The sequence below is a fragment of the Globicephala melas genome, chromosome 1, assembly GCF_963455315.2.
Source record: "Globicephala melas chromosome 1, mGloMel1.2, whole genome shotgun sequence".
NCBI classification, from domain to species: domain Eukaryota; kingdom Metazoa; phylum Chordata; class Mammalia; order Artiodactyla; family Delphinidae; genus Globicephala; species Globicephala melas.
Window position 1 is genome coordinate 98368030 of NC_083314.1, and position 17531 is coordinate 98385560.

The following is a 17531-nucleotide window of genomic DNA, read 5'->3' on the forward strand; positions in this document are numbered from 1 at the left end:
TTCATTTAGTTCTTCTAATTAACACAAAAGGTTCAAAGAGAACTGCATCAGTAACCACTGTGATCAGCAATGCTTTGGATAGCAATAAACCAAATGCACCCTCCAGGTCCAAGTAGTCAGCTTCACGGTAGTTCAGAAAATGCTATCAGAATTATCTTCATCATATATAAAAGGGAATTTCAGATAACTGGTAGTGCAGTATGGGGGTTAAACTTTCAAGCTCTGATATCAGACTGTGCAAGTGCAAATCTCAGCTCTGCTGATTACCTCCTACAAGACCTTGAGCAAGTTCCTTACTGTCTCTAAGTCTCAGTTTCCTCACCTATAAAATGGGCAGAATAACATCACCTGGTTCATAGAGTTACTGTGATATTCAAAGGCAGTAATGTATGTGAACTGCCAACTAATGGCTAGAGCACCATAAATGTTTGCTATTACTATTATATGAGTTTTATTGACACCTAAGTAACTGCTCTTTTAAGTTAAAATGAGAGCAGATCTTTTCTCATTGGTATCCAAAATCCATCTAAATATTTCTTTCCACCTGAAGTCTTAGCTGGTTTTATTTTTATCCTCTTTTCAATGCCAATATGGGTGCCATAAAAGAGAACACTAGAGACGCTCATAAAGCTTCCTTTATTTTATCACTAAACCTGACACAGAAGTCTCTATCAAACCCACACAACTGTCAAGCACTCATCTTTTATACTAGCTTTTTTCTCTTTTGAGTTACCTTTTTCTTGCCAGAGAGGTAACTTGTTATAGTTGAGATCATTCAGACTAACTCTGTAGTAGATAAAGCCATGGCTCTTTTCAATAATTCTTACAAGAAGACAATTGAAAGTACAAACAAAACCGGAGTCTACTTTTATTAAGCTGACACTTCAGGAAGAATGCTAAATGAACATCAAACCCTATTCACCTTTTCTGCTTCCCTCATTCCAGAGAGCAACTGACACCCTGCCCTGACATTATAAGCTCTTTACTAGTTAGCCAAACACCTGGCAAGTGAACATCAATATTAATGATGCCAGGTTTAATAATCAGTATTTGCACTGCTGTTAAAGATATTTTAATATTATAATTGGGTGGTCCCTGCTCCTTTATACAAAAGCTAAATTTATTCTAGTGAGAAGCCTTAATTTTCTGACATATTTGAGATTTGTGTCCAATGTCAGGAAAAGCCTAGTTGAAACTGTAGAGCCTATGTCGAGATATATTCGTTCCATACTGTTACTCAGCTTAAACCTTTAATTACATCATTGAAACTACTCTGCTAAGCTGTACCTATCTCTATTCTGTAGATGATCTCTTTGCATTTTTTCTTCTTTAGTATAAAAAGATTATCTTTACGATCTTATCTGATTCTAACAATATATAATTCTAAGTACATTTTTCTGTCCCAATCATAGTCAGGCATAAATGCTAGAAAGAAGGAGTAAGGGGAATCAAAAGAAAGAAATGATAATGAATCCAATAACTCAGAAATAAAAGGCAGCATAGGACACTTCTATGAGCTATCTGAAAAAGGAGACTAAAAGATAGGTTTGGCACCATTTCCTTTTCATTACAGACTAAGGACAAGGACTGTGCCGTCTTTTAGAATTTTGTGAGTTTATAATTTATAGCTTCCCCATGATTGTTGTTGGAATGCCTATAAGCACCCTACAGTAATTTTCTCTAAAGCCCTTGAAAGGAAAAAATCCATGTGTTGGTTGATGGTATGTGATGAGCTAGGGCCTGGGAGAGAATAAGTAGGAGACTAAATCTGTTCTGCCGCAAATTACAAGACAGAAGACGCCACAGACTATGGCAGCTCTGTAGAGAGTGGTCAGGCTGGTTTAGTCCTTTTAAGAATCTGCTTCCTACCAGGCAAAGTGCTCCAGTCTAAAGGCAAACAGACCAGCCCAGTAACACTGGGCATTGTGCAAAATAGTTCTCTGCTGGGCACCATTCACCTCCATGTTCCTAGCCCCATCTCAGCCTTTCTTTCATCCTTCCTTGTTCCAGCCCCTCCAGCCTGAGTCATTAAAGACCTTCTTTTCTAGACAAAATTCATCTCCCTCTTCTCCTGATAATATAAGAAATATCTCCTTATCTGCTGATTCCCTGGAAACCATAGAGGGAAGGACAAAGACTGAAGAATTTCAGATCCCAGCTGCAGAAGTTAGTCAGAGCTTAGCTAGGAGGCCCACTGGTTTATCTGATATTTCCACAGGAAAAAGAAACTCAGATGCAAACTGGATGGTCTGTCTATGTAACACCTGTCATGTAGGTTTTCCAATATCCATATGATTGACCTTTAAGAACGATTATCTGGATGTTCAGCATCATATTAATATGGCCATAGCACTGGAATTAAAAGCAAGATTCTACAGCTATACAGTCCAATAAGGAGGGCACTGTGGCTATTGGGCACTTGGGATGTGGCTGGTCCAAGTTGAGGTGTGCTATAAGTGTAAAATGCACACTCAATTTCAAAGAGTGTACAAAAAAGGAGAAAAAAGCAATGTAAAGTATTTCATGAATAATTTTTATGTTGAGTACATGCTGAAATGATAATATTTTGGATATACTGGGTTAAATAAAATATATTATTAAAAGTAATTTCACTTGTTTCTTTTTACTGTTTTAAACCTGCCTACTAGAAAATTTTACACATGGCTCTCATTCTACTGGACAGTACTGCTCTGGCTTCATACATAGCTCTACTATATACAAACTGTGCATTCTTAGGCAAGTTAACTAATTTTCTCTTCTGTGAAATGGGAATAATAATTATTCCTACTTCTTAGCATCGTTCTTTGTACCCATGCATCAGCAAGTCAATGGATGTGAGCTATCCCGTGTAATAGGGTCTGACCTTGAGCAGGCAGCATTCTTCAGCCTCAGCAAACCCCAAAGAGAACTCAGTTGAGAGTCAAGCCACTGACACTCTCAGCACCTGGAATAATGAATGAGTGTCTCTCTGGGATATGCATTAAGACATCCACAACAGCTTCTGATTGCATAGTGAAGAATGTATGCTCAAAGCAGAGTTCTTCTGAAAAATAACTAGACAAAAAATAAGTTACTTATTTTTGTACTTGATAGAATGTACTTGATATGGCAGATAGGAAGTAGCCAATATATCCTGTAGCTGGATATGGACTAATTATTGAAAAAGACATATGAAAGACAGATAATAATACTAGAAAATACACATTAAGTGCCTAAAGAATAACACAGACAATCCTTCAGAAGAGGTTGAAACCATGAGGACTGAGTAAATTGAAGGTTTGTAAGAGAGGTATTCCAAGTAGGAGAACAAAATGAGTAACATACAAAGATGTGAAACAAGGTTGCACGCTTTCAGGACACAAAAAGACCAATCTGGTTGGAAAGAAGTTTCTTATAGGAAGATACAGAAAAACTAGAAACATAAATAGGAGGCAGACTGCAGGAGAACAGGAATGTCACTTTAAGATAGGGTTCTAGGGAGTTTGGGTGACAAGTGCACAAAAGTAATTTAGGAAGATCAGTTCGGTGGCCTATGCGAAAATACTATCTTTAACTCTTCTGAGACTCTATATCCTTTGCAAAACAATGCTGGTCTAATAATTACTTTTACCCTATATTCTCATGTGATACCTTCCCAGGTATTGACCCTTCAATACATGGGAAGCTCTCTGGGAGAGGACTTTGCTTCAGAATATCACACATGAGTAATAATCAGAAAAATACATACTACTAATTACCACTTACTGTTGAGGAAGACAAACTAACAGAGCCTGTGTAGAAAGATTGGTGATATGTGACTAAGTATTGAATATTTAGTGGATACTTCTAAAGCTGCATTAAATTGTCCAAATATGACAGAAAGCATTAGGAAGTGGTGTAGGATCAATAAATAGTTAATAATATGGAATCAAAAGAAAAAGATTCTCCTTCTGAGCACTGAAAAGGAAGGTATAACTGAACGAAGCTGTGCTGCCTATGTGAATTATTTAATCTCTTTCTTTTTAACTTTAGAGAATAAAATCACAAACTTTAAATATCAAAAAATAACATGCTTTGCTTACAATTATACAAACCCACACTCTTTCTCTCTTTGTCTGTGTTTTCTGTGTTTTGTGCTATTGATTTCCTCAGACTCAGATTAGTCCCAAAGAAGGGTGGCAGGTATACAGCTCAGCACAGGATCCTGATGGACGATGCATTTGCACAGTGGTTGCTCCAGAACAAAACCTGTGCTCCCGGGATGCCAAAAGCAGGCAGCTTCGCCAGCTGCTGGAAAAGGTAGGTGTCCTCTGTCCCCTGTGAATATTTTTATTGAAATATACTATTCTTTGAAAAAGAAATTATGGGAAAGCAGGTAATGGTGAGGAGGGTTCTTCCAATTTTTGTACCCCTTCTCAAATAAATGCTTTCCCCTTCCTTTAAAGTAGTACCTCAAGATTCCTGCTGTTGTTCTATTTATATGACTTTTACTTTTCCCAATCTTGCCTTAAGACTGGTTTTCTGTCATATTTCTTAATATCTAGTCTATCTCTCCTTAAGAAGAAAATAGTATGAAATGTTATTTCAATGACAGAAATTCAGCCTCAACTTTCAGGATCACACTAGGCTCTTTGAGCTCATACTTTTCGATCTCATTAACAATCCTGCAGAGAAGTTAAAATAATGGCATACAATATGCAAGCTATCTGGACAGATAATGAATAATTCCAAGTATTTAACATCATTTTCTAAGTCATTCCTTTGAACATTAAGTTCTTCAATTTCATTCAATAGCATTCTCTCCATATAATTTACTTAAGCTGGATCCATAACAATCAAATGCAGAATGCCCTTGATTTATTCTCTTTCACAGATGAAAGTCATCTCATGAAAGGTTATTTATGTTTAGTTTAGGGAGGAAAAAAAAAACAATGAATGGTTCTTTCAATTTTCCTCATTCACACTTCCACTGTGTTGGCCTCTGAATATAGTTGGACAGCTGGGGTGGCCAGAGTGATGGAAGGATGACAACATATTTGAATTTTAAATATCTTCAGGGATAATAAGATAAATTAGGTAGTATGTGTTTTTAGATGATATCATGCTCAACAATTCGCTCTGTGCAATATCCTTTCCATGATCATCTACACAATTATAGCACTGAATAGGAAGCTTTAACAGAAAATTAAGAGAAGCTAGAAAAATGAAAGCACTGAATTTGTTAATACAGACATCCCTAGTTTATGCAATTTTAAGTCTAGCTACAGTAATTCTCTTCCACTGCCATATAATTAAAATAACTTTCCTCAGTGTACATTACTTGGAAGTATAACGATGCCCTAAGATTTTAAGAAGACTTTTTTTTTCATATTTTCATACAGAGATTAGTCTGCTTTTTCTGCCCTTACCCTTGGAGTCATCATCACCTGTTTGCTCTCTCTTCTTAAGTCTCTTTTTTAAAAAGATCCAGTCTTCCCTGCTCCTTCAATATCTGTCCCCTAAACAGAGCAAATGTAACTGTCATTCAAGTTAATGACCCCAGCTAACGTGCCTCTCAACTGTTAAAACTGTTCATGACATATGAACTACGATTATTCTTCTCTTCATAGATTTTCTTTATATCTATGAAAAAGTTCAAACATATAGTTTAATATTGTTTGGTTATTAGGGAAATTAATTATGTTGGTAAAAAGATTTCATCTTTTAAATCCAATTTTCCTTTTCTATTAACTTGTATTTCCTCTCAGATTACTAACTTTTTACTCCATCTTCTTTTCTATGCAAAAATATCTTCTTTCTACATCAACTATGATGAGAAACATTTTCTTAGACTCGATAATCTTATTTCTGTTACTATTTTCAGTACAGCATTGCATACACACACCCACACATAGACTTGGACATTTCTTCAAAAATCAGCTGAAAAATTCAAATGAACTATGAATGTCAGAAAGTGGATATTATTCTCTTCATGTCCAGAGGGAAATGTATTCCAGAGCTATGATAAAACCAGGAATTAGTAAAGGATGAATAAGGTATGAAAAGTACAACTAAGGGGATTGATTGAAGCAATCATTGAAGTTTATATGACCATACCATCCAATAGGCAATTTGTTTACCATTTTAACGAAATTCTAGAAAATCACACCTTTAAAAATGCAGCTGTATATCACAGGGAGATCAGCTCGGTGCACTCTGACCACCTAGAGGGGTGGGATAGGGAGGGTGGGAGGGAGACGCAAGAGGGAGAGATATGGGGATATATGTATATGTATAGCTGATTCACTTTGTTATACAGCAGCAACTAACACAACAATGTAAAGCAGTTATACTCCAATAAAGATGTTTTAAAAAAATGCATCAATACCTAAATGACAAAAAAACAAAATTTATTAACAAAATCAAGGTCACCACAGGTTAGATTAATCAAATTCACCATTTGGTAGTGTTATGGAAACAGAGGAATAATAAATTGTGTGTACTATTTAGAGTGGCCTGAAGGAAGTAAGTAGCACTGGTTTGCTGCACTGACCCAAAGAAAAAAACATCTGAAAGCAGCATTCCTTATGCAGACTGAGCCAGTCCCTTGCTGGCTTCTCTATAGTTTTACAAATATCCAAGGTACCAGATGGCAAATAGGAGCGTGACCGTTAAGCAGCCCATTTCATTATTAACTAAAGGATTGATTTATTCTACAGTAAGGGAATATTCTTATTGAGAATAATATTAATAACAATAGTTCCCATCTATTGTATTGTATCTGCTCCATTCAAACCTTATAGCAGAGGTTGTTGCCCTTCTAAGTATACATAAAAGGAAACGTGTTTTTTGAGGCTAAAATACTTATCAATGTCACTCAACCAGTAGACTGTGGAGCCATACCAGATCAACTTTGCATTTTCTCAACACTATGCCAGTGTCATTCAAAATGCCACTGGTGGTACCCACACTTATTTAACTGATGCTCTGTCAAATATTTTGAATAAGTATTTATACTACTGAATATTAGAAAAATTACAATTGGTTTCACAATACATCAGGTCTTAGTGTACACAAACTAAAATTTTTCACTTAAAAAAAATGCTTGTCTGTTAGCTATGTAGCATCTCTGTACAGGCCCGCATTGTCTAGGTCAATATTTCCTAAACTGTGATTTTTGGAATAGGATGCTGATGACATCCTCCAATAAAATAATTTTAAGAAACACGGTACATGATACTTAACTCTTGAAGATTTCCGTCACATGGTTTAATACTAAAGGTTCTGTGAAGACCTACAGTAAAGAAATCCCTGTTTATTTTTGTTAATCCCAACGCTATCCAAGCATACTGAACTGTAGGGCTTCTTTTTTTCAAGTGGCCTCCACACTAATTATAAATGAGAGTGAAAATCTAAGTTAATTTGTGTTTAAGTTCAGAAAGGCCTCAGACGTTTTATTTATACAAAGAACCAAGGTAAATAAAGAGTTCAAAAAATTATCAGTGAAGAGTAACAATGAGCTTGCCACACTATGTAGACAGTCTACCCAGGGGCATGTGTAGACAGCTGAATAGCAGGACATCAGAGATAAGCAGACTAAAAGAGGAATGAGTCTCCTTCCCACAAGGGTAATCATGGGGATCCAATCTCAAGTATCACCAAGGAAACTGATTCTCAGTGGGTCTCCATAACCAGTGGGAAACTGAACAGTCCTAGGTACAGCCAGCAGGAAAAGCAAAAGGCAGCCCAGAACCATCCTCCCCAGTTAGACAGCTCCATCTCTAGCCATCACCCCAAATGTAGCTCTTATAATTATACATGATTCTGCTTGAAGGTCACAATCAAGTCTCAGCAAAAATTATCTCAGTGCATTTTCACATAACACAAAGTTGAAAATTAAATTGACAGGGTAAGTTAGAGGCAAAATAAGAGAGGCTGTTTTAACTTTATCCAGGATCTCTCACTTGCCTATCATTTTCTAATTGTATGGATTCTGCCTAAGTACACAGAATTCCTAGGAAAATATTGGACATGCCAGAGATGCGTGTTTTCATAGACAAATGTCATATTTAAATGTGTAGATAGTTTCTTTAACACAAATGGCTTTTCTTTATTCATGCTTCACCATAATGGAGTTGAAAATTATTTTGAAAGCATTGCATTCATCCAAGATGCAGTTACCATGCTTTCAATGTTGCCTCAGTAATTCTGCACTGCATCAAAGTTTTTTTTAAATGAAGCTTTCTGAATGTAGGAATGATAGTAAATTAAGAAATATTTGAGGGTCATGTAATACTATAGCCAAACCAGTGACAGGAGAAAGATACTTTTGTTAAAATATTAAAATACTTGTTACATATTACTACTGTTGGAAGCCTAAGATAATTTTACCCAATAAATATTTATTGAGCAATTATTCTGCGCCTAGTTCTGTGTAAGGTCTTGGGAATAAAAGGTATGAATAAGACACAGATTCTAACCTCAATGAGTTTACAGAAGGGCAGCCACTTTTCTGCTTCCCATTCACACACATTACACAATTAGATTTAATATAAGCTAGACTGTAGTATGTCCCGAAAAGACAGGGTTTATAAAGGACAGGACTATGGATCAAGACAGCAGAAAAAGAAACATAAAAATGTGACCTTCTCTGACAAAAAAAAAAAAAAAAAAACAAGTGGAGGAACTGAGGCAAGCCAAAGCAGCAGAATTCACTGCCTTTTCTGAATGTTCCAATGCTGAGGAATATATTGACAACGGGCTCTTTAAAGCTAGCTGGTCCACTTCGCTTTGTGACTTACCTGATGACAGAAATTGTCTCTGAACAAATCCCTTCCTTATTTGTAACTCACAAGGTTTTACAATGAAAATAACTTTTTTATGTGTTACATAAATAATACTTATTTTAAAATACATGGAATAACACATAAAAATATATGAAATGAAGTAAAACTCATCTGAAATCCCATTTTTTGAGCCCATGCTTTCATGTATTCATTTATGCATATAAAATTTATATACAATATTTACCAGGGACCTCTTTCTACAATATTTATTACTTCTCCTCTCACCCACACCTCACCACCCCCCACCAGAAAACTAATTTTAACCACCTAATATGTATTCTTCTAATCCTTCCATATCTTTCTCCATGTTTTTTGCTTATATACTCCTTTCTTTTACATAAGTGTGCTCAAGTGTGTGTTTGTGTGTGTGTGTGTGTACGTGTGAGACATAGTGAGAGAAAGAGAGAGGGAGAGAGGTGAATTTTATTTAGAATAAAAGGATTCAAATTATATAAAGATCTTTACATTTGCTTTTCTCACTTACTTTTCTCATGTATATTCCTCCATGTTAAGCAATGTTTCTCAAAATGTATAAACATAAGAATCACTTAGGGAATCTTGATAAAATGAAGAGTCTGCCTCAGTACCTCTGGGGTGGGCCCCAAGATTCTGCATTTCTGACAGGTTCACAGGTGATGCCAACGTTGTTGCTCTGTAGACAATACTGTGAGTACCAAAGTATAGAGCTCTATTGTATCCTTTAAATTAGTTTAGTCATATTCTATTCCTCAACTCATTTAATAGCTTTCCTCCTATTAGAGGCTTTCACTTTGTTTTCCAGACTCTGCTGCCATAAGAATTAGTCTTTCTTTCCTCATTTCTACATGCTTTATAGGTCACCTATTTCCCACTTCTAAATAGCCTGGGGCTCAATGAACTTGGGATGGTACCATCACCTTAACATATGTTTATTGCCTATCTACCAAACACTTGATGCAGTGGCCATTTTCCAAGTCTCTTAAACAGTATGGTCTCTGAGTTAGGAGGTATCCCAATGCTACCACCACTCATCTTGCTCAGTTCAGCCTCACCCCTGGGAGTACTTCAGATGCAGCTTGAAGTAACTGTACTGGAATGAATGCATGCTAGATCTGCTGGACACTTCACCACCATCCACAATTGCTAAGCATCCCAGACCCTGAGGAAGTCAGTCAGTACTTAAAGAAACAACTTATCTTAACATTTAATAGATTGAGCCATGATAAGCTTACTAAGCCCTGGAATGAATATTCTATTTTTTTAATTTATTTTTCTGATATATCAAATTCTTATTAATATTTAGTCATTTCTAATGCTAGAATGTCCATTTTATTATTTCCTGCCTAGATACAGTTTTCTTTTGCTAAATTATTTGAATGTTTATCATGAAGAATTAGCCTTCTGAAAGTATGTCCTGTGGAAATGCAATTATGGATTTGGCACTTCCAGTTTTTAATGTTAATGTCATTTTTCCTACTTCAGTAGTGATTGTATATACCTGTAAACAGACAATAATGCCAATGTTCTTGTTTAACAGGTTCAAAACATGTCTCAGTCTATTGAAGTCTTAAACTTGAGAACTCAGAGAGATTTCCAATATGTTCTAAAAATGGAAACCCAAATGAAAGGGCTGAAGGTCAAGTTTCGGCAGATTGAAGATGACCGGAAGACACTAATGACCAAGCATTTTCAAGTAGGTTTGACTTCAGCAATCTTGTCAGTCCAAATGAGACACTGAGTATGATGGACAGCCACCATGGCACTCAGCTAGAAATACCTGTACATCGGCCCATATATGCAAGGTTCAAAATTCACTGGGGACATCGATAATCTCTCCACTGAAACTGACCATTAGCTGGTAGGAATGCATAGAAGACTTGTTATAAAAAGAGCCTTATCCTCCTAGAGTTAGGTGGAGATTCTGGATAGATTTAAAGGCATTTCAATATGTATGACAATGGTAAATCTAGGAAAATTAATAATTAAATTTATCAAAGATTTTCTGATGATTTTATGCCTTGCTAATATGAGGAGAAATACAGAGAATATGAATTATTAAAAGAGGCAATAATACCATTATTAACAGCACATAAACAAGGGCTGTTTCACAATTTGATACAAAAAAGTATTTATTTTATTTTGTTTATTTTTTAATTTATTTTTTTGGCTGCGTTGGGTCTTCGTTGCTGAGCGCGGGCTCTCTCTAGTTGCGGCGAGCGGGGGCTACTCTTCAATGCAGTGCGCAGTCTTCTCCTGTGGAGCATAGGCTCTAGGAGCACAGGCTTCAGTAGTTGTGGCACATGGGCTCAGTAGTTGTGGTGCACCGGCTTAGTTGCTCCGCGGCATGTGGGATTTTCCGAGACCACGGCTCGAACCCGTGTCCCCTGCATTGGCAGGCGGATTCTTAACCACTGCGCCACCAGGGAAGTCCCATAAAAAAGTATTTTTTTAGACTTTAAGCTGTTTATTGGTAATTATCTAGAAACACTGAAAATGGAGAAACAATGCTTTTAAGCATGCTATGTGGATTTTTATTAACTATGTATGACACTGTCATAGATTAAAATAAAATCTATGATAATGCCATTTGAACCTCTATTAAAAAGAAATAGTCTGCCTTACAAAGGCATAGCACATTGTTTATAAAACATACTGTGATTTTACGAGCATAATAGCCTCTGCTTTCCCTGTCAGTTAGGAAGTGAGATACACTGCTAAAGGTGAGGGAGTGGGCCTGAATCCAAGTTCTTGGTCAAACATTAGAAGCGCTTTTCATACAAAATTATGATTGGCAGGGAGCTAGTCAGGGACATGAAACAGGGTCTCTGCATGACACAGTTTAATATGGCAGAAATTAGCATGGTTTTGTAATTTTCTTCAGTGGTGCTCAGGAGCCTGAGTAGAAAGGTATCAAAAACAATCTTGCACTGAACCAGTTTTACAGTTTTCCCAGAAAGGTACAACAGAAGGACAAGAGGGTAAGAAAGTTCAGGGTATTGACAAGAGAGGGGGCTAAAGTGATGAATCATGAGATTGAATTGAAGAGAGAAGTAAGCAAAGCCAGAAGGTTAAGAAATGATAACAAATTATAGCAAAGCCTAGAAGATAAAAATAAATTTAAAGATTATTGGAAATAAGAGAATGAGTAAACTACAAGAATAGAGAAATTATGGGGGAATGGTAAACACAGAAGAGTATAAGGCTGAAAAGCAAATAAATTAATTTTAACCAACATTTATTGAGCACATACTGTGTACAAGGCAGTGTTGGGCCCTCTGCTGGGTATATACTGCATAATCTCTCTTCTTTGAAAGAAACTAACAAACAGGCAGGTAAAATCTGACAGTAAAAAGAGGCATAAACATCAAAATGGCACAAAGGGAAGAATTATTAATTTTTCTTAATTTTGTTTAGAGAAGTTCAGGGAAAGAGCTACAGGGCTTGGCAATATTCAAGAAAATGGTTTTGGACTACTGCCCACTTTCCTCCCCAGAAAATACTAAATTACAGAGGAGATCAAGAAAACCAAAAGATGTTCAATGTCTATTTTCAATATTCAGGGTTAGGGTGTAGACGATAGAGCAATACCGTGAGCCTGATGTGATGCTGAGGCTATCAACAAAGTAGGAATGATCAGCCGGTACTTATGGCACATAGGGAGCATTCCCAGAAAGGAAGGGGGACAGAAGGAGAGAAGCTCGGGGTTTCTGGCTCAGAGTGAAAATCATTCAAGTTCAGATGGTCAATACAGAACTCTGTGACGCCAAGGGACAGTTTGCAAGTACCAGGGCTGGCAGAGTTGGTGACAAATGATGACGGGTGTGCATCTATGGGAACTTATGGGAGAAGAGAGGAGACAAAGAAACAAAAAGATACAAGGCTGAGAGGAAAAAAAAAGAGAAAGTTGCCTATTCTATAAGTTTGCCTAGCAGAAGCCAAGCCACCAATAAGAAAACTTAATTTTTAGGCAGCACCATAGAACATGATGATTTTGATTTTCCTAGTTCATGTAATCCACGTGGATACTGAACTTATATGTATAAGTCAAACTCCAAATAGCAATCATGATAATAACATCATTTTCTTGAAGAATTACACATATTCAACACATAGTTCCAAGCACTTTAAATATACTATATATTAGTTAATCTAATCCTCACAACAATCCTATAAGGTAGACACTGTGTTTATTCCCATCATTCACATGAAGAAACTGATGTACAAAGAAATTACACAATTGGTCCAGGATCGTATATCTAATACGTATCAGAACTACAAAGTCCAGCTCCCGAGTTAAGCCTCCTAATACCGATGCTATACTGCCTCTCCAGGTAGACTCTAGCTCTCTGAATTAAATTTAATAATAATAATTAAATGCTCAATATATGCTTGTTGAATATATTTATTCACCAAGTCCGATCATGAGTCAGATTTTGCTCCAGCTGCTGAGGTGCCATATATGAGAAGAAGAAATGGAACATTCCAAAAGTAAGTTTAACATTGAAGAATACTTTTAAATTGGAAGAAAATCCTCCTCTGGCACACCCTTTTCAGCTTATCAAAAAATCTAAGTAGGTTGTGTCTTCTATATTCTTTATGATAAAAAAGCTTGTTCTCGTTATCATACTTGAGACTATCATTCTTATATAAAGAAATCTTGGTTGGGTAAGATAGTCTAGGTATACACTTTGCTATAAGACCAACATAGTAGAAAATGAAATTCTAGAAAGGATAAGTAAGCACAGATCTGTGTTATTCTACTTTAATCTTTTAAATATTCGATACGTATATTAGTTGGACTTTCTACTGCTCTCTGACAAGTGTCCAGAGTTAGAACTGACTGACAATAATTGAATTATAAATTTTTGAAAAGACCCCAAAATTCATATACATATATATATGTATATATATGTATATATATATATATATATACACACACACACACACACACACACACACACACACACACACACACACACATATATATAATTTTTAGCTCAGGGGAAATAAAATGCCACCAAAATTGTGACACTGAATTACTCTCTTTTCAATATTCCCATAGTAGAATGTAAAACTCTTCATTGTAACAGTTGCTATAATATGCAGCAAATGGTACCATCAGAACTCTTCTCATTAAAATCCTAATGCAGCAACTGTGTCTTCCTTTAGGGATAGCACAAAATGCTCAAACTAATAAGTTTATTTCAAAATGAGCCACTAAAATGAGCAAAGCTATGCAATTCTGCCTTTTGACTGTGATATTTATCAATCTTTCTCATTAAGACTCTCTGAACCCTCCCACTCAACATGGACGTACAGACTAATTCTAAGCATTCCAATCTTACAGAACAAGTGGAAATTCCCCCCAAGACACACAAGCCCATAAATCAGGGTGGCAATGGGAGCTCCTGCTATTTTAATGCATTGATAGTGATAACATGTTCTAAATGTAATTGTAAAATGCAATTTTCAGCTCCTTAAATTAGTTAGTATACAGCATGGTTTCTGTTATGATCATAGCAGTGACAGCTCTTCAACGAATGAGATAAATTGCAATAAACTCACAACTGAATCAAACTCATGAAATATTTTCACTGACCACCACCACCAAGTTAAAAGAAAGGAACAAAAGGTGACATGTTCAGAAACTGAAAGTGAAACTGCAGGTTTGGCTCAGTCCCAAGATAGGAGTGAGGGAAATAGTGCTGGCAAAGTATACTTCTTGTTCTTGAGACAAAAATCAACGTTTCAGTTTCAAACAACTCTGTGCTCTTTTATTACATCAATTATGAGCACCTTAGCCCCTGAAAGAGTTAATTTCACTACATTGGTAAGCAACTCTGCCTTACATAAAGAGCTCTAAATTATCTTTGCTTAGGCAAATGAAGTCGGAGAATGGGTAATAATTCAAAATAGTAAACAGCAACATACATTTCTTTGAGCTTTGAAAAGCTTCGCATGATTTACTATACTTGCTGAACTTACCTTCCTAATGATGCTGTGCTAAGAAGGATATTAAAAAGAGGGAGGAGTAGAAGGACAGAGTGGTGGAAGCCCAAAGTTGGAAAAATTGTTAGGCAAAAGCTGTTCCAGGATCCAAAATTTCCTGTAAGTATCCCTATATTATTAATAATTAGTTAATGGGTAAATAGACTTAACTAAACAGGATATTTGACCTATTTCTAATAATTCGCAACTAGAAGATGGACCCTGCTTCTATTTCCTAACTAAATAATGCATTGTTCACTTTATAAAATGCCACCAGAAAGCAAGATAGTACATAAACCCCGAACTGCTACCATAGGAAGTTTTGTAATTATGATAAGGATCAATTTGTTTCATAAGCAAGTAACCATTTAAGGAGGTGTTCTTGTATTGAAAAGCTGAGATAAGTGGATTACTATTAATGATCATGTAGCCACTTACATTCTCACGAAATACACAATTTCAATCAATAAGCAGGGCTTCCCTGGTGGCGCAGTGGTTAACAGTCCACCGGCCGATGCGGGGGACATGGGTTCGTGCCCCGGTCCGGGAGGATCCCGCATGCCGCGGAGCGGCTGGGCCCGTTGAGCCATGACCGCTGAGCCTGCGCTTCCGGAGCCTGTGTCCGCAATGGGAGAGGCCCGCGTACCGCAAAAAAAAAAAAAAAAAAAAATCAATAAGCAATTGTGAATCTGTCTTAAGAATCTCCCTTAAGTATCATGTGAAAAAGAACGTTGCTGTTTGATCTGTTTAAATGACTCTCATGAATACAACTGGCTGCTTTTCACAGGAGTTGAAAGAGAAGATGGACGAGCTCCTGCCCTTGATTCCTGTGCTGGAACAGTACAAAACAGATGCCAAGTTAATCACCCAGTTCAAGGAGGAAATCCGGAATCTGTCTGCCGTCCTCACTGGAATTCAGGAGGAAATTGGAGCCTATGACTATGAGGAACTACATCAAAGGGTGCTTAGCTTGGAAACCAGACTTCGTGACTGCATGAAAAAGCTAAGTGAGTAGAACAATTCCATTTGTCCAGGTTGCATTTTTAAGTAGTTTCAATGACAACTGCATTCTTACATTTTGGAAATAGTCATGAATTCCTAATTCTAGGGAAACCAGCACCTGCTTTCTAAGTGTAAAATAAGCGTTCCTTGGGCTTCCCTGATGGCGCAGTGGTTGAGAGTCTGCCTGCCAATGCAGGGGACACGGGTTCGAGCCCTGGTCTGGGAAGATCCCACATGCCACGGAGCAGCTGGGCCCGTGAGCCACAACTACTAAGCCTGCGTGTCTGGAGCCTGTGCTCCGCAACAAGACAGGCCACGACAGTGAGAGGCCCGCGCACCGCAATGAAGAGTGGCTCCCGCTCTCCGCAACTGGGGAAAGCCCTCGCGCAGAAACGAAGACCCAACACAGCCAAAAATAAAAATAAATTAATAAATTAATTAAAAAAAAAGAACAGTTAAAAAAAAAAGTGTTCCTTGATGGCTTAAGCAGGCCTGGTTATTCAAGGTTATCTGACTAACAGTTGCCTGATTTTCAGAGCACCCTGTTACCGCGGTGGCTTGAAATAAGAGGTCTGGCAAATACAGCAATGCTATTGGCTACACTAATGGAAATAAGCTTTATTTCAGATTATCGGTGACGGTCAATCACTGTGTGGCCACGGAAGAGGAAAGCCATTTCTGGCAGTAGAGAAAGTTAGAGACTGGGGAAAAGGCCATTGCCCTGGGACCAAATGTGAAACAGCAATGATAAGGAAATGAATACAATTTCTCTAGTATGCAGAGCTGCCATCTGCTGCTCTGATCCACTCAAGAAATAAAAAGGAGGTACCTACTCAAATACATATTCACTACTCTACAAGGGGCCAAGCACATGACACGGGGAATGAACTTTACTTTTTGACTCCTAAAATGTGTGGTTCCACGTGGCCTGAGTTTACAAACGTTTCCACTGCCACTCAGTTGAAGTCATCATGGGACTAGTTTGTAACAATGTGAAATAAATAAGTGTTCATGAATTGACTAAGAGGGATTGTAAACCCATTTAGGAATAGTATTTTAGTTGTTGACATGCTGTGATATGATGGTGTTAGGTGAGGGGGACTCAATAACCATAGAAAGTGTTCTCTCAAGGTAAGAAAAACTTTTCTGGAATAGGAAATAAACTGGGAAGAGGAGTAAAGAATTTCAAAAAAAGAGTCAATTTCTAGTAAAGAAACATTCAGAGCATAAATGTAAACACAAAATAAAGTTTGGATGACTTACAAAAATATTTTAAAGACTACTTATTTTACAGATGCAATCCAAATGATAAAAAAAAGATAGCTAAAATACAATATGTTGCATTCAGTAATCACAGTCTCAAAACAAAGTGGGGAATCACCACATCGGAGGCCCCACTGCAGTCATCTCAGGATTTCCAAGAGAATCTAACAGAATTTATCAGAAGGCAGTAACGTAAACTCCTAAGGCTAAACACACGTGCAGCAACCCTCAGCTCCTTATTTCTCATCATGCAAGGCCCATACTTTTTCACCTGTAACTGGTCTCCTAATAATCATGACTCCAATAGATTCCGTGACTTGCTCTTCTCTACCCACTGTCCACCTTTTTGCCAAAGGGATTTTTTAAAGTACAAGTCTGAAATTATTTTCCTCTATTTAAAATTTCCTATGAATCCCTTATGTCCTAGGATACAGCCCATGACTTAGGAGGGCCTTCATTGTGGCACTCCCTACATCTCCCATCTTCGGTCCTGCC

The 17531-nt window shown here is 37.1% G+C and overlaps 1 protein-coding gene across 4 annotated transcripts in view; it reads left to right on the forward strand.

Annotated features, from left to right (window-relative positions):
* The window catches only part of OLFM3 (olfactomedin 3), a 194576-nt gene that overhangs the window by 147284 nt on the left and 29761 nt on the right, over positions 1–17531 (forward strand). For all 4 annotated transcript variants that reach the window (XM_060302026.1, XM_030868838.2, XM_060302036.1 and 1 more), the window contains 3 exons: positions 4132–4278; positions 10321–10476; positions 15559–15778. In XM_060302026.1, the coding sequence (XP_060158009.1) occupies positions 10330–10476; positions 15559–15778 (367 nt within the window). In that variant the 5' untranslated portion in view covers positions 4132–4278; positions 10321–10329. The remainder of the gene's footprint in view (positions 1–4131; positions 4279–10320; positions 10477–15558; positions 15779–17531) is intronic.